Source organism: Anomaloglossus baeobatrachus, chromosome 8 (genome assembly GCF_048569485.1).
Source record: "Anomaloglossus baeobatrachus isolate aAnoBae1 chromosome 8, aAnoBae1.hap1, whole genome shotgun sequence".
NCBI lineage: Eukaryota > Metazoa > Chordata > Amphibia > Anura > Aromobatidae > Anomaloglossus > Anomaloglossus baeobatrachus.
This window is the reverse complement of record NC_134360.1, coordinates 24,531,968-24,551,901: the sequence shown is the minus strand read 5'-3', so window position 1 is coordinate 24,551,901 and position 19,934 is coordinate 24,531,968. Positions and strand designations below refer to the sequence as shown.

The window sequence follows — 19,934 nt, the reverse complement described above, 5'->3', positions numbered from 1 at the left end:
TTCCATTGTGTCTTTAAACACTCTCATTTCCGCTTTCTCTTTGCTGGTGATAGACTTAGAAAACTACACAGGCCCTGGATGCGAGCTTGTATCCATCTGAAGAAACTTTGTGGTTCATTGCTGCATCTTTCCTGAGTGTCATGGTTCCACCTCCCTGTCCACATGGCTAGGGGGGCGGAGCCTTCTCTCGGGCCTCACTTCCGGAGCTTGGACGCTTTAAATTTGGTCATCTCTGGTGAACCAGCGCCGGCTATAAGCTTAGCGCTGCTTTGCCTGTGATTGCTGGTCCCTGTAAGTGTTTCCTGATCCGTCCCTCCCCTGTGCTCCGTCTGTGTTCCGTCCCACCTCCTTCCTTCCCACAATAGCCGCAGTCGTTCCCCCTTCTCCTATCTCCCCACTCGGTTGCTTCCTCTGGTACTGACCTCTGCCTGACCTTGACCGCGCTTTTGCTCGTTCTTCCAGTCTTCTTTCTTACCGTACTGTGTATGATCTGGCCTGCCTGACCATCCCCCGCACGCCTCGTGGCCTCTGTATTCTGGCTGACTCTGCAGGGCAGTGCTCCAGCACACACTGTGTGTCCACCTCCATGCTGATTCAGCTCTGTGTAGTGTCTTTTCCTGCAGGGCTCCAGCCTCCCCTGGTGGTAGCCTGACACTGAGTCTTCATGGAGATAGGTTGTTTATGTGCTTTCCCCTGTGTGCACTCCCTGTGTCTTTTTTGAAGCTTAATGGGGTTGACTAAGCGCTCATCCCATCCGTTCCCTACATATGACCCAGCTCCTGGGTAAGTCAGGTCAGGTAACCTGCTCAGCGCATAGGTGTGGAACCTATCTAGGATGGTCAGGGGATCCAGGGACCAGAGGAAAGTTTGGTCAGGGCTCATCATCTCCCCCTTCCCTAAACACAGGGTATCCCTTTCCCTGTATCCATACGCCTTGTACTTCCCCATAGCTAGTAAATCACATCCACTGCACATTCTATCTTTAGTTAAAATGGTTTACCAGGACATAGATAATGATCCATTTTTAGGATAGGTTATCAATATCAGATCAGGAGGGTTCAGACAAGGGAAAACCAAAACTCTGACACTAAGAAGAAAAGGAAAAAACAGCAAGCATGGGGAATATCGCATGAAAAAAATATTTATTTATTTTTTTTAAAAAAAGTTAACTTTATTAATCTATTTAAAATCCTATAAACATACTGAAAACAACAAAAAAAAGTATAGACACTCATGGTGCCGCCTGACACTTTGCGAACTCACAAAATATGGCCCTTATTCATAGGGCCATTAATTCATATTCATTTTGTGAGTCCGAAATGCATCAGCCAGCACCATGAGTGTCTGTACTGTTTTGTTTTCAATATAATATTTTAAATGGATTAATAAATTTAGCTTTTTTATTTTCCCTTAAAAAAAATCTAATTTTTTCATGTGGTTGCTGTATTTTTTTTTCATTTTCTTCTTATCATTACCTTGACGGATACACTGATCTGGAACATATCATGTACTAACATATACTATTATAAGGCATTATGTAAAGTGCTGTGGAATTAACAGCGCTATATAAATTAATAAATATTATTATTATTATTATTATTATTATTATTATTATTATTATTATGGTGGGCTGAATATCTCTTTTTTCTTTGTGGTTTTTCTTTCTCAAAACTCTGACACACTGCAAACACACAGGAACAGACAAATAGAGACTCAGGAGAAAAACAAGAGCAGGAGGGTAGCAACAAAAAGTCAACAAAGGTTAACACAGCCTCACAAAGCATCAGGTATCACACCAAATAGTCTGGATCACCACACCAACTAAGATAAACTATAGATGGCATAGGTGGAAGGATACAACCAGCATACATGTGAAGATGTGATCACGACATGTGATCAAAGGCGAGTAACAAGCAGACTAGCAGAGATTAACTCCCGCTAGCCTGCCCCTGCAGGTCAACGCCTGAGTCTGCCTATGTAGATCACAAACACCAGAGGAGTTATCACGCACAATTTCAGTATCTGTAGTCTGAACAGAACCCGATACCGCCATGGCAGTCGGCAAAGTTTGTGACAACCTGTTGAGGTTCATCCACTCACCCAACATGGAATTGTTCAGAATCGATGAAAGTTGTAGGTGACAATCAAATAATTTTTCATCTGTTTTTCCAACAACTACAAGAAAATATATGAATATCCAGTCCTAATATTTGTCTTTTATTCTACCCACTATAATAATACACTGGAGTATGTGAGTAATAAGCATGCCACCTTTTCAGTTGTTGCCGGAGGCTGCAGCTATTTCTTTGTACTCGTGAGTGCACCTCTCATATCACTTGTGGGTTTTGCAGCCAGGAAAGTTTTTGAATGCCCTTAAGGCTTGGAAGGTCTTGCCAGGTTGGGTAATCTGCAATGTATAAGGAGGTGACAGTTACTAAGGGCTGTGTTGTATTAAACAAGTTACGGTATATTGCTTATACTGTATATACAGGTAGTATCGTGGCTTTCTGCTATTTTATTTTTATACATCGTTTGTCTTTACCACAGGTCAAAAATCGAATCCAATCAGACAGAGGAAGAGGGGAAGTCCCCGAAAACAGAACAGCATGTTCTCAGCCCAAAGAAGGGGGCTGCTAGCAAACCAGAAACCCTCATACAATAACACTGATAGGATCAATGGGACACGCACTCACAAAAGAACAAAGCGCTTTTTGTCCTACCCCCGGTATGTCGAAGTGATGGTGGTTGCCGACAACAAGATGGTTGAATACCACGGTGCTAATCTCCAGCATTATGTTTTAACACTGATGTCCATCGTAAGTATCTTCTTGTTGTTTGCATCTGTCTCTATTTCTCGCTCGTCCTCTCATAGAATTTTCTCCAGATGCTTGAAAACAAGAAACAAAACCATTTTAGGCTACCAGAATGACAAAATTACCTAATGATATTGTAACTCTCGCGGCCGGTGTAGGGGCAGTGAGCGGGATTTGGGGACCCACTGGACCACAAGGGGTACCAAGGCATACCCCTTAGAGGAAGGGGCTTAACTAAGCACCTACCACAAGGTGGACTCCAGTTACCACTCCCAGGGCAGTGACCGGGACTGTGGCAGCTGACCCCTAGGACAGGAGACGGACTCGGGTATAGACGGGTGGGGTGACTGAGGCAGGGTGGAGAAATGGGTAAAGACAGTTGTGGCATGGCAGGGATAGACAGACATGGGAAGGCATGTACTGGAAACGGACCCAGGAATAATAGAACAGGAGCTCAGGACCTGACAACTAGATAGGTAGCAGACTGAGACTGACTAGGACCGTTGCGCAGGCACCTCCCCTAATGGGAGGATGCCTTAGCTACATAATGCCTCTCAACCATAGTCTGCCTGCCGTTTTAGAGGAAGGAAAATGGCGTGGCGGCCCTTTAAGAGGAAGGCCGGTGTGCGTGCGTGCGCCTTAGGTGCACTCCGGAGAACCCTCTGCACCATGTACAGGGTTCGGGAGGGGAAGGAGCTAGCAGCACACATGGATGGCCAACTGGCAACAGGGGAAAATGGGATCCGGCCGTGGCAGTAAGTCGGCATCCCTGCAGGGATGCCGGCGCTACAGCTATGATACTTTACAGAATCTCCAGGTATATCAGCCTTTTAGGCACATATTCAGCCAACTGCCCATACAGGAGATCAAACTGAAATTGTCTGAACTCAACACTGTTTTCGACATGTGTATGGCGACCTCTTCATTTCTAATTCAGAAAAGTCACTTCCAGAGCCCCCAAATATAGCGTTGCAGATCCCAAATACCATGGCAGTCAGAGAGTTCCCGTATCCCACAACAATCCTATTATAACAACCCTATTATCTGCCAGAAAGTCTCATTAGCAGCCTAAAGCCCGCTACACACGCTTCAATATATCTCACAATCCGTCGTTGGGGTCAAGTTGTAAGTGACGCACATCCGGCATCGTTTGTGAGGTATCTGCGTGTGACATCTACGTGCGATCAGGATTGAACGCAAAACCGTTGACCGCAAACACATCGTATCATTCTCTAGAATTGAGCGTTTTGTTGCACGAACCTAGTCAATTGTAACGTGTGACATCCCTCATACGATTTTGGTGTCTGAGGCTATGTGCGCAGGTGTGCGCTCTGCACTGCAGCTTAAAAAAGGTCCGCTTCAGAGCGCAGCTGAAAAGCTGCGTTCTGAAGCGCCTCACAATGTCTGTCATTCACTAATCTCTGTCAGTCGGTCACTATCTCTGTCCCTCACTCTCTGTCCATGTCAGTCTATCCCCCTCTCTCATATACTCACCGATCCCCGATCCCCGGCGCTGCACGGCGATCACACTGCTCCGGCGGCTTTTACTGTTTTGAAAAAGCCGGCCGCCCATTAAACAATCTCGTATTCCCTGCTTTCCCCGCCCACCGGCGCCTATGATTGGTTACAGTGAGACACGCCCCCACGCTGAGTGACAGGTGTCACACTGCACCCAATCACAGCAGCCGGTGGGCGTGTCTATACTGTGTAGTGAAATAAATAATTAAATAATTAAAAAAAACGGCCAATCATAGGCGCCGGTGGGCGGGGAAAGCAGGGAATACGAAATTGTTTAATGGGCGGCCGGCTTTTTCAAAACAGTAAAAGCCGCCGGAGCAGTGTGAACGCCGTGCAGTGCCGGGGATCGGGGATTGGTGAGTATGAGAGAGGGCTGCTAACTTCAGTAACTTAGGAGATTAGCGGTCACCGGTGAGTCCTTCACTGGTGACCGCTAATCAGGGCGCGACACAGACAGAGCCGCAGCATGACCGTGAAGTCGGGTGAAGTTCACCCGAGTTCATTCTGACAGTGCGGCTCTGTCTGTGTCTGCTGTCATCTGCCATTCAGCTCTGCTACATGGCTGTCTGTGTCTGCTGTCATCTGCCATTCAGCTCTGCTACATGGCTGTCTGTGTCTGCTGTTAGCGGCCATGTAGCAGAGCTGAATGGCAGATGACATAGTAAAAACGCATCCCTACACATTACACACGCTTGGCAAGTCAATAAATAAAAAAAAAAAAGGTGCCCAATGCATACGTCACAGAACACATGATCTAAAGGATCGCACACAAAATTGACCAATTTAACATAGACTACTAACGCACGTGTGACAGCAAATGAACGACCAACGTGCAATCTCATAAGATCCCGTATGCAACCTGGGCGTGTCACATCGCAAATGTGATTGTACAACTAATTGCAACATGTAAAGTGGGCTTAAGAGCCACTGAATATGACCTTATTATTACTCATAGGGCTCTTATTGCAACGATAAAGGTCCCGTTACCATCAAAGAGCCCTTACTGGCAATAAAAAGGTCTCATTATTATAGTGCCAACTTTAGAGGCCCCATAATCCGCCAAAGATACCCCATTACCAGCCACAAAGCCCCTATTGCCAAGAGGTCTCATTACCAGGCACCACACCCCGTTACCATCCAAAGAACCCCCATTGCCAATCAAAGAGGTCTCATTACCAGGCACCACACCCCATTACCATCCAAAGAACCCCCATTGCCAATCAAAGAGGTCTCATTACCAGGCACCACACCCAGTTACCATCCAAAGAACCCCCATTGCCAATCAAAGAGGTCTCATTACCAGGCACCACACCCCGTTACCATCCAAAGAACCCCCATTGCCAATCAAAGAGGTCTCATTACCAGGCACCACACCCAGTTACCATCCAAAGAACCCCCATTGCCAATCAAAGAGGTCTCATTACCAGGCACCACACCCAGTTACCATCCAAAGAACCCCCATTGCCAATCAAAGAGGTCTCATTACCAGGCACCACACCCCGTTACCATCCAAAGAACCCCCATTGCCAATCAAAGAGGTCTCATTACCAGGCACCACACCCTGTTACCATCCAAAGAACCCCCATTGCCAATCAAAGAGGTCTCATTACCAGGCACCACACCCCGTTACCATCCAAAGAACCCCCATTGCCAATCAAAGAGGTCTCATTACCAGGCACCACACCCAGTTACCATCCAAAGAACCCCCATTGCCAATCAAAGAGGTCTCATTACCAGGCACCACACCCCGTTACCATCCAAAGAACCCCCATTGCCAATCAAAGAGGTCTCATTACCAGGCACCACACCCCGTTACCATCCAAAGAACCCCCATTGCCAATCAAAGAGTCCTCAATGGTGCCCCAGTGAACCAAGAAAACCCCATTGGTCCGATTATATGCCACCAGATCCTTATTGCCATAAGCAGTGCCCAGGATTCACATTTTTTTGTAGAAGTGGTACTTTTAACTCTTTGTGATATTCTATGGACAGTGAATATTTACGCACATCGATGGACATGTCAGCATTTTGTGAGACCGGTTTAGAAGTGCATTGACAGATTTCATCCTTGGTGTCCTTGAGCGTTATGAGCCACCTATGGAGCCTTTCATCACTGTATATTTTCCAGTCTTCTCGGTGTCATTAGCCATTCTAAAACGGGCTGACAAATGAAGCTCTATAGAAAGTTTATGCTCCCCAGATGGTTTGCTGGATACTGTAGCAAAAGTGCTTAATCCACCATGAAATGACAATGTCACAGATGTTTTTTATGCTATTTAACAGCATTACATACTCTGCATATAACTGAGACTTATCAAGATTTTATTTCTCCATAAAGATTCACTTACAGATAATACATAATTCATACATAGAAAATGCACAAAAATAAATATCTCGGCTCTTTCTTTCTATTATTGTATCATTTCATGTTATTCATGTTCATCTGATATTGCAGTTGAAGTTCAGCATACAAATGTCTCCCAGGAAATCATCTATGTCTCCCTCCTTCTCTTCACTGTCCTGCCTCTGGCTGTTAAAAACTAGCTGCAGCAGGAGCCTCTCCCCACTGCCCTGCCTGCAGTTGAAAACAAATATGGTTATGCACTGCATCCAATCCTGGCTAAGCCTCCTCCATAGTTATTTCCTAACTGAAATGGGAAGAGATCAGCAGATTAACCCCTGGGTTCTCTGTGGGATTTTGACATGACTGTTAGGCCATGTGCGCACGTTGCTTTCTATTCCGCAGCGTGTAAGTCACTGCATGTGCGTCTCAGAACGCAGCCAAAAAAGCTGCGTTTTTAGACGCATTCGGCAGAACGCAACTAGTGCACATTCCTGGAGAATTCATGCGTTCTGGATGCTTGCTCTGCCATAGACAGAGTGGGAAAAGCATCCAGAACGCACATTTTTGACAGTGCGGTCCCACTCGGCTCTGCAGCATCCCCATAGACTTGCAGCAGAGCCGAGTGGGACCGCACTATCAAAAAGAGCATGGGCTGGCTGCAAGACAGCCGCGCGATCAGAATGAACTCGGATGAACTTCACCCGACTTCATTGCGATTGTGCGGTAACACGTGAAGGACTCACCTGTGATCGCAAATTCCCTGAGTGACTGCAGTGAGCCGCGCGATCTGCTGTGCTTTTCACTCAGGTTACTCGCGGCCACAGCTGCAGTCCTCCACCGGAGAGCGGTGGCCACGAGTAACCTCAGTGACAGCACAGCTGATCGCGCGACTCACTTCAATTGCTGCATGGAGCTCACAGTCAGCTTCCGATGTAGCAGAGCTGAAAGCATCGTGGGACCTTGCGTGGATTATGTTGGACCTGGAGTTGTTTTTGAGGGCTTATTAAAGTGGTGAAAGAGGGTGTTTTTTTGGTCTTTCATTACAAATGAAGGATTTTTTGGATGTGTGTGTTTATTTTCTTTAGCTTACAGGTTAATCATGGAAGGTATCTCGGGGAGACGCCTGCCATGATTAACCTAAGACTTAGTGGCAGCTATGTGCTGCTGCCATTAACTCCTTATTACCCCATTTGCCAACGCACCAGGGCAATTCGGGATGGGCCAGGTAGAGTTCCGGGACTGTCGCATCTAATGGATGCGGCAATTCCGGGCAGCTGCTGGCTGATATTGTTAGTCTGGGGGGCTCCCCATAACGTGGGACTCCTCATCCTTAGAATACCAGCCTTTAGCCGTGTGGCTTTACCCTGGCTGGTATCCAAATTGGGGGGACCACACGTCGTTTTGTTTTTTTTTTTTAAAAAATTTCTGCTCGATATAGACACGCCCAGCGGTGGCTGTGATTGGTTGCAGTGAGACAGCTGTCACTCAGCGTGGGGGCGTGTCTGACTGCAACCAATCATAGGCGCCGGTGGGCGGGGGAAGCGGGGAATACGAGATGGATTAATAAGCTGCCGGCATATTCAAAAAAGGAGAAGCCGCCACAGTGTGAACACCGTGCCGCGCCGGTGATCGGGGATCGGTGAGTATGAGAGAGGGGGTGAGAGGGAGACATAGAGAGAGAGACCGACCGACAGAGAGAGAATAGAGACCGAGAGGGAGAGACCAAAAGACCTGCCTTTGTTATGTAAAAAAGACATGCGGATCGCAACAATAATGCAGTGCAAACACACTGCTTAGCATTTTGGCTGTGTTTTTCTAGAACTCATTGGTTTCAATAGGTGAGAATGCAGCCAAAACGACATGCTGCTTTTCTAAACGCAGAGATTTTGTCAAATTTTTGACAATCAAAAGGCTGCGTTTCAAAAAGCATCGTGCAAACACTAACCTCTGATTGTAACACCCGTTCAGCGTAGGGGTAATTATACAAACACTATTTGCCCGAGGGGCAACAAGAGGTACCCTAACTAAAGACCTAATCAAATAAACTTTATTAAATTATATAAATGGACAAAGATTAAAATTGGCAGGTGGGAGGCCAATTCCGTATTAGATAAGTGCGGCCACGGACCGACACTGCTCTGGATAAATTCCTAAATGTTATATGGCTGGTTATCACCTACACTGCCTGTTAAAAACTACCTAACTGCTAATAGCCTCCCTGACATGTTTCGCCATGACTGGCTTCATCAGGGGGCTGAGGCTATAGAACGCTGAAAACCGGTTACATCCCCTTTTCAGCGTTCTATAGCCTCAGCCCCCTGATGAAGCCAGTCATGGCGAAACATGTTGGGGAGGCTATTAGCTATTAGGTAGTTTTTTCGGGAAAATAGTGTTTGTCAAAAGCATCATGCGCACAGATTTTGCATGATTCTCATAGACTTTGCTGGGGAAGCACAATGCATGCATTTTGTCAATGACAAAGTGCAGTTGTAAACGCAGCCAAAACACAGAAAAAAACGCAACGTGCGCACATGGCCTTAAGCGGGCTTTACACGCTACGACATAGCTAGCAATTGCTAGCGATATCGAGCATGTAAGCACCCGCCCCCGTCGTGTGTACGATATCGTGTCTTCGCTGCCGTAGCGAACATTATCGCTACGGCAGCATCACACGCACTTACCTGGTCGGCGGCGTCACTGTGACTGCCGAACAATCCCTCCCTCAAGGGGGAGGGACGTTCGGCATCACAGCGATGTCACCGCAACGTCACTAAGCGGCTGGCCAATCAAAGCGGAGGGGCGGAGATGAGCGGGACGTAACATCCCGAACACCTCCTTCCTTCCGCATTGCGGGCGGCGGCAGATAAGGAGACGTTCCTCGTTCCTGCGGTGTCACACATAGCGATGTGTGCTGCCGCAGGAGCGACGAACAACATCGATAATCAACCATTACCGATTTTTGGTTTTGAGACGACCTCTCCATGGTGAACGATTTTCACCACTTTTGAGGTCGCTTAAGGTCGCTGGTCAGTGTCACGCTGCGATATTGTTAATGACGCCGGATGTGCGTAACTAACAACGTGACCCCGACGATAAAACATTAACGATATCGTAGCGTGTAAAGCCCCCTTTAGGCTATATGCACACGTTGCAGATTTGGTTGCAGACAATCTGCATGTTCTGGCAGGAAAACCAATGTGGAAAAACAGGCCACCATTTATAGCATTTTTGCCATGGTTTTGATACATTTTTTTTTAATTGCTTTCAATGGTGAAAACTCAGGAAAAACGCAGAAAGAATTGACAGGCTGCAGATTTTTTCAGCAACAAAATTTGCACGGAAATAATCCTGAACGTGCGCTCAACACTTCAGAATTCTCATAGACTTTGCTGGCATCAGGACATTGATGCACATTTCTGAAAATCTGCAAGAAAAAACACAGAAAAAAACATGTTTATGTATACATATATATAATTTGAACATTTACTCATCATTTTCAAGAGAACATGACGAGAAAATCGTTCTTTTTAGACATATACCAAATACCTCTTAAGGCCGCCTCTACCCATTGAGTGGTCCAATCAAGGCTTCCTTCCAAGCCCCTACGCAAAATGGGATTCGGATGTATGCGCCGACGGGGCCATTGACTATAATGGATCAGATGGAGTCCTCATGTGCTCTGTTGTGCACTATTTTCGGGGGTATACGCTTACTGGAAGTAGACACCCGGATGCAGTCTGCTACATCTGGGTGTCCACCTCCAGTAAGTTTATACTCCCAAAAATGGTGCACGACAAAGTATACGGAGACTCCGTCTGCACCATTATAGTCAGTGGCCCCGTCGGCGCATACACCTGTTTTGCGGGGGTTCGGGCGGGACCACTGAACGGGGGAAAAGAACGCAGCATGAAAGCGGGCTAAGATTATTGACACTTTGAGTAACTGGAGTTGGAGCCACATGCATATTGGTAGGTGTATAAGCGTTCCTAATACACATTTTACTGAAATACAGTTACTGCCTTTACGCTATAAGATGAACCAAGCCAAATCATTTTTCGATTTCTTGCAGGTAGCTTCTATTTATAAACATCCAAGCATTGGGAATTTAATCAATATTGCCATTGTAAAATTAGCTGTGGTCCATGAAGAGCAGGTATGGCATTATTTTATATTTTTTGTTTCCAAAAGGAGAATTTGCCGAATTGATATGTTGATCAGGATATGTGCTCTTTATTTTTGTCCAGGAGGGTCCATCTATTTCTTATAATGCTCAGACAACATTAAAAAACTTTTGCATATGGCAACAATCCCAAAACAACCCAGATGACAACCATCATTCCCATCATGATACAGCGGTGCTAATAACAAGGTAAGGTAATCCCCTTCCCCTCTTCTGAGCAAGAATGCCCCATTACCACTGGGAAATGCCCGTTTTATGCAAATAAGTGTAAACTCCTCCTTTTTTGAAGTCTTGATAACAGTCGCACAAAGAACAGGACTGTAAAAATCCAAAAATGATCACTTGTATCTGAAGGACGATGTAATAATAATCATATAGCACTTCATGCAGCAATACAATTGAAACAATGATTGAACCTGACTGACTCTATTAACAAGTCAAAGGAGTCTGTTGGGCACCCTGTCTGTTGTATGACGGATCCGAGACTTTCTGTTATAAGCTGAAACCATGATGCAGTCATGAATGGACTGCCATTACAGCTTCTAAAAGTTGTCTTACCCCAACTTTTCCTAATAGGACTTGCCAACAGCACAACAACAGAACCGGAATGTACAACTGGCAAGGGTCTGGGAGAACATTCTCACTAACGAAGCAGAGCAATTACTCAGAAGATGGAACGCCCGAGCAAACAGCACCTCCCAGAACCAGCATGGAAGCATGCACTGTCAATCAATTTGGCAGCCAGTAGCCCAAGAAAACACAGCAGAGCATCTCCTAGTGTGCAAGATGCTCTGCACAGAGGAATTGTGACAGTTTTTAAGAAAAAGGCACCTTCCAATCCATTCACATAGCCATTTCATGGAACTATAAAATACAGGTCTATAATATGGGGACAAGCACTTGATATTGGCCCCATAATTTGGCCTACATTATGAATCTAAATGAGGAACATTAATGATATGTTGCCATCAAGATCCTATCCCAATATATAGTAGCTGTAATAATATTAGCAAATACCTCCAATTAGAAATGTAGTTGTGATGCCAGTCACTACTTATGGGTAGTATAGACGAAAGAGTTGTCAGACAAACCGGATTCAGGTAACAGGAGGACACTTCAGGACACAGGGAGTAAACAGAAGCGCAGTCAAGTCACAGACCGAGGGTCAGAATTCCAGGAGAGTACGCATAGATGCAGGGAGCAGACAGAGACGTGGTTAGGGAGAGGTCCAAGGTCCAAAGCCAGGAGGTAATGACAAAAAAAGGGAGCGGGCAGGGGCATGGTCAGATAACGGTCCAGGGTCAAAAAAACTCAGATCAGAACAAACACAAGCTAAGAGCACAACTGCAAAACCAGGAAGTACGACTGGCGAGGTTCTGGGAGAGCATGTTCAGTAAAGAAACAGAGCAATTACCAGGAAGGTGGAACACCTGAGTAATCAGCAGCTCCCAGAACCTGCATGGATAACCTGTGCTGTCAAACAACCTGCCAGCAAGTACTTCGAGAAACACAGCAGAGCATCTCTAAATGCAAGATGCTCTGCTCAGAGGAATAATGTCACTGCCGGCTCTGTTGTGCAGTGAAGCATCACCTGAATGCAAGATGCTCCACACAGAGGAATAGTGACAGTAGTATAGTTCTCCTAATTCACTATGTTGTTTACCTCATGTGCAGGGCATTGCAGTGACTTAGTTATCTATGGTTACGACCACTAGCAACTAACTATCACTATATGACTGGTCATACCCATGGATGCCTAAGCTACTGTAATGTCCTACACATAAAATAGGCGGCATAACTAATCAGGAGAACTATACTACATTTCTAATTAGAGGTATTTGCTAATATTATTACACTTGCTACATATTGGGATAAGATCTTGTTAGTGGAAATACCCCTTTACGCTTATGCTCCATCACGGTACCATAATACAAGCGTAATGCATTGAAAGTATTGTTACTAGGGGAGAATATGGCGCCATAGAGAAGCACCATACTCTGAATTACACCGGATAATTACAACTCTACAGACCTCAGAGACACCATGTGCCGCCATATTGGCCTCATGGTCATAGTGCTGCACAAGGCCTTAGGCTAAGGTCATAGTGCTGCACAAGGCCACCACAAGTGACTTATACTTTTACACCAACTACTGGGTTATAATGTTCTTGACAGGGTTCACGAGAATGAGAATTATTATAGTCTGTCGGCTGCTGCTCTGTTTTACGGATTTTCACAGGTGTTGATGTAAAATGTGATAAATGAGGTGACCGATTACTTTAACACGCTGTCACCGGCAGCAGATACTTCATTTTAGCGAGACTTACGTCAATGCATTAATGGCGCAGCCGAGGCCCTGGTACTCTAAGCAACGCGAAAAACTGTTTTATAAATTAGGATTTAATATATGGAAAAGTCTCATGTTCGGAAATAATGTATGTGACGCTCATCACAGATGGAAGTAACAGAGGCCATTGGGCACGTATATATATATATATATATATATATATATATATATATATATATATATATACTCACTAAAAGCAATAGTTGGGTCATACGGGTGGGGAAGATTTATTAAAACATCTGCACAATGGGGCCTCATTGGTTGCTATGGGTCTCGACTCCCCTGTCTTCCTCCACACCAGTTTTTAACATTTCCCTTAAAAATGTTTAATATTTGTCTCTCTGTTAAACCCATTTTCGGTTTATTTTCAGACAGGATATATGTAGAGCCCAGGAGAAATGTGATACATTAGGTAAGATATGATATTTCATTCATTTTATGAATCTGGGGGTCAGATTTATTAGAAAATGGGTAAAAGAAAAGCTGTTGCCCATAGCAACCAATCACACAGCAGCTTTTATTTTACCAGAGGTGTTTAAAAAATGAAAACTGAGCTCTTGGTTGCTATGGGCAGTTTTGATAGTAAGGCCTAGTAGATTTAAAAGTGGTTGCTCTAAATTAGGATATCCATCTAGTACTGTACTAACACCACAGCTAGTTCAGGGGTGTATCTATGGGAAGTGCAGAGGCTTTATTCAGACCTAGGCCCTAAAGCCTAAGGTGACCCATAAAACTTTTTGTACTACATAATGAGACCAGACAATTCACTCAGTTTCCAGCGTTCCTCACCTGGTCACCCTACCCCACCCCCCAAAAAAAAATTTATAATAGAGGTCTGCACTTCAAAAAGTTACTGCAATATTTGACATCCCAGGGACACGTATTAAAAATGGCACATGAGAATTGGGGGTCGTGTTACAGGTCTTGCATTGGGGGTCCAAGAGCTTCAAGTTATTTTCTATGCTGATCAAATGTACAAAATAGTCCAGGGCAACACCAATATTACTGATTTTTAGCAAAAACAGGTATTCATAGAAAAACAGTAATCAGCACTTTTAATTTTCTGGATGGACTTAAGTAGAACCTACATGGAGATCGCACGCCTTTAGTAATGTGAGCACTACCATGCTCGGGCGCTGGATTCTCATAACTAGGGATGAGGGGGCACTACCAAGCTTGCCTGCTGGGTTCTTGTAACCAGTGATGAGCGAGCACTACCATGCTGGGGTGTTGGGTTCTTGTAACTAATGATGAGCGAGCACTACCATGCTCTGGTAATGGGTTTTTGTAACTAGTGATGAGTGAGCACTACAATGCTGGGGTGTTGGGTTCTCGTTATTAGTGATGAGCAAGTACTAACATACTCGGGTGCTTGGTACTCGTAACTAGTGATGAGTGAGCACTACCATGCTCGAGTGCTCGGTGCTCATAACTAGTGATGAGCGAGCACTACCATGCTCAGGTGCTTGGTACTCGTAACTAGTGATGAGCGGGCACTACCATGCTCGGGTGCTCAGTACTTGTAACTAGTGATGAGCGAGCACTACCATGCTCGGGTGCTTGGTACTCGTAACTAGTGATGAGCGAGCACTACCATGCTCAGGTGCTTGGTACTCATAACTAGTGATGAGCGGGCACTACCATGCTCGGGTGCTCAGTACTTGTAACTAGTGATGAGCGAGCACTACCATAATCGGGTGCTTGGTACTCGTAACTAGTGATGAGCGAGCGCTACCATGCTCGGGTGCTTGGTACTCGTAACTAGTGATGAGCGAGCGCTACCATGCTCGGGTGCTTGGTACTCGTAACTAGTGATGAGCGGTCACTACCATGCTCAGGTGCTCAGTACTCGTAACTAGTGATGAGCGAGCACTACCATGCTCGGGTGCTTGGTACTAGTTACAAGTACTGAGCACCCGAGCATGGTAGTGCCCGCTCATCACTAGTTACGAGTACTGAGCACCTGAGCATGGTAGTGCCCGCTCATCACTAGTTACAAGTACTGAGCACCTGAGCATGGTAGTGCCCGCTCATCACTAGTTACGAGTACTGAGCACCTTAGCATGGTAGTGCCCGCTCATCACTAGTTACGAGTACCGAGCACCTGAGCATGGTAGTGCCCGCTCATCACTAGTTACAAGTACTGAGCACCTTAGCATGGTAGTGCCCGCTCATCACTAGTTACGAGTACCGAGCACCCGAGCATGGTAGTGCCCGCTCATCACTAGTTACGAGTACTGAGCACCTGAGCATGATAGTGCCCGCTCATCACTGGTTACAAGTACTGAGCACCCGAGCATGGTAGTGCCCGCTCATCACTAGTTACGAATACCGAGCACCCGAGCATGGTAGTGCCCGCTCATCACTACATCCCTTCATTGGACCTGGTGCAAATAGCCTCTATTTGGATGTGCAAAGTCAGATGACCATGCATCATACATGATGCTAATGGCAAAGTGTGTGACCATATAAATCACTTAGGTTGAGTCAATATCAGATCACTCTGGAAGTGGATCAGAAGACTGGGTATGTTGAAATCCAGTATGTCCAATCCTTCCTTTATTTAAAAATCTCGCAACTGGAAAAAAATCCATGTTTTTTTAATTATCAATTGGTTATGTGTAATTTTACGACTATGCAAAATAACAGTTACCATGTCATGTAATGCAGCTTAACAAAGATACTATAAAGAAATAATTTGGCTTATCTATCTGTGTTATTGGCAGGTCTGGCTGAGCTCGGTACAGTTTGTGATCCATATAGGAGTTGTTCCATTAGTGAAGACAACGGTCTCAGCACGGCATTTACGATAGCACATGAGCTAGGACATGTGTACGTTTCATGTAAATACATTTGCCTTTGAAATAAACCATTCTGCATTAACCTTACAATGGGTTCACACGCTACGATTTTTCACAGCCAGCAGTAGCTGTTTAGAAATACTTTGCTGCAATAGATTAAATTAATCAGATGTCAAGACCAAATTGTTGATAGCTGCATAAAAGCAGGAATCATTTTCAGTCTCAAGCAAGGAGTGAATGACACCATGTTACCCTGAAATCAGTGTTGTAAAAGAAAGAGATATTATATCGAAAAATCGCTGCGTGCAAATACTCATTGTACTATTTATCTAATTATCCGTCTCATAATCTCATAGTAATGTAGTCAACTATGTATTATCTATCTGTTAACTACCCTTCCTCTTTCCCATCCTCTTCCTTCCTTCCTCTTCCTTTCCTTCTGTCCTTCCTTCCTCTTCTTTCCATCTTTTTCCCACTCTTCCTTCTTTAGTTCTCCTTCTTTCCTCCCTTCCTATCTTTTCTCCTCCTCACTTTGTCTCCCTTCCTCCCACACTATCTCTCTTCCTTCCTTTTGTTTTCACCCCTTTCCTTTCTTTCCTCTTCCGTTCTTCCTACCTCCTACCTTCCTTACTCTTCTTTCCTCCCTTCCAATCTTCCCTCCTCCCCTTCTTATGCCCTCCCTAGCCTTTCTCTCCCCTTTCCTCCACCTCTTTCTTTTCCTTCCTTCCTTCCTTCCTTCCTTCATTCATTCATTCCTTCCTTTCTTCCCTTCCTTCCTTCCTTTCATCCTTCCGTCCTTCCTTTTTCCTTCCTACCTTTTCCTTCCTTCCTACCTCTACCTTCCTTCCTCTTATTTCCTCCCTTCCAATCTTCCCTCCTTCCCTTCTTATACCCTCCCTAGCCTTTCTCTCCCCTTTCCTCCACCTCTTTTCTTTTCCTTCCTTCCTGCCTTCATTCATTCCTTCCTTTGTATCCTTCCTTCCTTTTATCCTTCCCTCCTTCCTTTTTCCCTTCCTACCTTTTCCTTCCTTCCTACCTCTACCTTCCTTCCTCTTCTTTCCTCCCTTCCAATCTTCCCCTCTCCCCTTCTTATGCCCTCCCTAGGCTTTCTCTCCCCTTTCCTCCACCTCTTTTATTTTCCTTCCTTCCTGCCTTCCTGCCTTCATTCCTTCCTTTCTTCCCTTCCTTCCTTTCATCCTTCCGTCCTTCCATTTTCCCTTCCTACCTTTTCCTTCCTTCCTACCTCTACCTTCCTTCCTCTTCTTTCCTCCCTTCCAATCTTCCCTCCTCCCCTTCTCATGCCCTCCCTAGGCTTTCTCTCCTCTTTCCTCCACCTCTTTTCTTTTCCTTCCTTCCTTCCTTCCTTCCTGCCTTCATTCCTTCCTTTCTTCCCTTCCTTCCTTTCATCCTTCCGTCCTTCCTTTTTCCGTTCCTACCTTTTCCTTCCTTCCTACCTCTACCTTCCTTCCTCTTCTTTCCTCCCGTCCAATCTTCCCTCTTCCCCTTCTTATGCCCTCCCTAACCTTACTCTCCCCTTTCCTCCACCTAATTTCTTTTCCTTCCTTCCTTCCTGCCTTCATTCATTCCTTCCTTTCTTCCCTTCCTTCCTTTCATCCTTCCGTCCTTCATTTTTCCATTCCTACCTTTTCCTTCCTTCCTACCTCTACCTTCCTTCCTCTTCTTTCCTCCCTTCCAATCTTCCCACCTCCCCTTCTTATGCTCTCACTAGCCTTCTCTCCCCTTCCTCCACCTCTTTTCTTTTCCTTCCTTCCTGCCTTCATTCCTTCCTTTCTTCCCTTCCTTTCATCCTTCCGTCCTTCCTTTTTCCCTTCCTACCTTTTCCTTCCTTCCTTCCTACCTCTACGTATGTTCCTCTTCTTTACTCCCTTCCAATCTTCCCTCCTCCCCTTCTAATGCCCTCCCTTCCCTTTCTCTCCCCTTTTCTCCATCTTTTTCTTTCTTCCTTCCTTCCTTCCTTCACTTTCTTCCTTCCTTCCCTTCTTCCCTTCCTTCGTCTTCCTTGCATATTAATTTCTTTCTTCTTCCTTTCCTCCCTGTTCTTTACTTTCTTTTCTTTCTTCCTACCACCTTTCCTATTGTATGTAATGGTGATGCTCTTGAGAAATAATTTGGATTATGAAGGTTACAAAACTCTGCTAGCTGCTATGTAGCCATAGCATTAACAGCTAGTGTTCCCCCATAATAGTCTTTCCCAAAGTGCCCCTATAACAGTGGCAGACACAGTGTTTTCATTGCTTCTCTGCCCTCTGCTAATAACAGTAGATTGTCTTCCTTTCCTGAATAACACTACATGGAATAAGCAGCCTCTGAGCGATCACATCTGCCTTAGCAAAAGAGATGTGACAATTATGTCATCCCAATGGAGGGCACTGGTTGGGGTGAGAGTTTTCTACATATTTCTCTTCCGTATTGGTGACTGACTCATCTCCATGTTTCCTCAGATTCAATATGCCGCATGATGACAGTAATAAGTGTAAAGAGGACGGAGGCAAGCAACAACATGTCATGGCTCCAACTCTCAATTTTTACACCAACCCTTGGATGTGGTCCAAATGCAGCAGGAAGTATATCACACAGTTCCTAGAGTAAGTGGCACGTTTCCTCCACCCTTATTACATGTTTGTAGAGAGAAGCTACATTCAGTCTTGGGAAAAGTTTCTATCGACATATGCCAGTCAACTTTTTGAATTTTTTTTTTTTTTTTTGTACCAATGACCAATAGGGGGAAAAGTGTACTTCTGATAATAAGCTAAAGCTTCGGTAATATTTTCCTTTGGACACTCTCCATCCAAAGCATGGTGACAGCTGGGCATCACCAATGGTTGACATTTATTTTTATACAGAGTAACTTCTGGACAATATACTGCACTAGATTCCTTTAGGGGTACTTTGCACACAGCGACATCGCTAGCCGATTGTAGCGATGCCGAGCACGATAGTCCCCGCCCCCGTCGCAGCTGCGATATCTTGTGATAGCTGCCGTAGCGAACATTATCACTACGGCAGCTTCACACGCACTTACCTGCCCTACGACGTCGCTCTGGCCGGCGACCCGCCTCCTTCCTAAGGGGGCGGGTCGTGCGGCGTCACAGCGACATCACATGCCAGGCAGCCAATAGAAGCGGAGGGGCGGAGATGAGCAGGACGTGAACATCCCGCCCACCTCCTTCCTTCCTCATTGCAGGCGGGACGCAGGTAAGAAGATGTTACTCGCTCTTGTGGCTTCATACACTGCAATGTGTGCTGCCGCAGGAACGAGGAACAACATCGTACCTGTCGCTGCAGCGAAATTATGGAAATGACCGACACTACACAGATCACCGATTTTCGACACTTTTGCGATCGTTTATCGGTGCTATTAGGCTTTACACGTTGCGACGTCGTTACCGGCACCGGATGTGCGTCACTTTCGATTTGACCCCGACGAGATCCCAGTAGCGATGTCGCAACATGCAAAGTGCCCCTTAAGGCCGCTTTACACGCTGCGATATCGGTACCGATATCGCTAGCGTGGGTACCTGCCCCCATCTGTTGTGCGACACGGGTAAATCGCTGCCCGTGTCGCACAACATCGCCCAGACCTGTCACACATACTTACCTGCCCGGCGACGTCGCTGTGACCGGCGAACCGCCTTCTTTCTAAGCACACACAGCAGCGTCACTGAACCACCACCCAATAGAAGCGGAGGGGCGGAGATGAGCGGGACGTAACAACCCACCCACCTCCTTCCTTTGCATTGCGGCCGGGATGCAGGTAAGGAGAGCTTCCTCGTTCCTGCGGCGTCACACGGAGCGATGTATGCTGCCGCAGGAACGAGGAACTACTTCGTTACTGCTGCAGTAACGATATTTGAGAATGGACCCCCATGTCACCGATGAGCGATTTTGCACGTTTTTGCGACGATGCAAAA

General features: G+C 45.7%; 1 protein-coding gene across 1 annotated transcript in view; it reads left to right on the top strand.

The window, feature by feature from the left end:
* ADAMTS9 (ADAM metallopeptidase with thrombospondin type 1 motif 9) overlaps nt 1-19,934 on the top strand; it is a 361,962-nt gene that overhangs the window by 108,032 nt on the left and 233,996 nt on the right. Inside the window, exons 4-9 of the mRNA XM_075321378.1 lie at nt 2,548-2,816; nt 10,745-10,828; nt 10,920-11,044; nt 13,573-13,613; nt 15,928-16,033; nt 18,465-18,608. Of these exons, the coding sequence (XP_075177493.1) occupies nt 2,548-2,816; nt 10,745-10,828; nt 10,920-11,044; nt 13,573-13,613; nt 15,928-16,033; nt 18,465-18,608 (769 nt within the window). The remainder of the gene's footprint in view (nt 1-2,547; nt 2,817-10,744; nt 10,829-10,919; nt 11,045-13,572; nt 13,614-15,927; nt 16,034-18,464; nt 18,609-19,934) is intronic.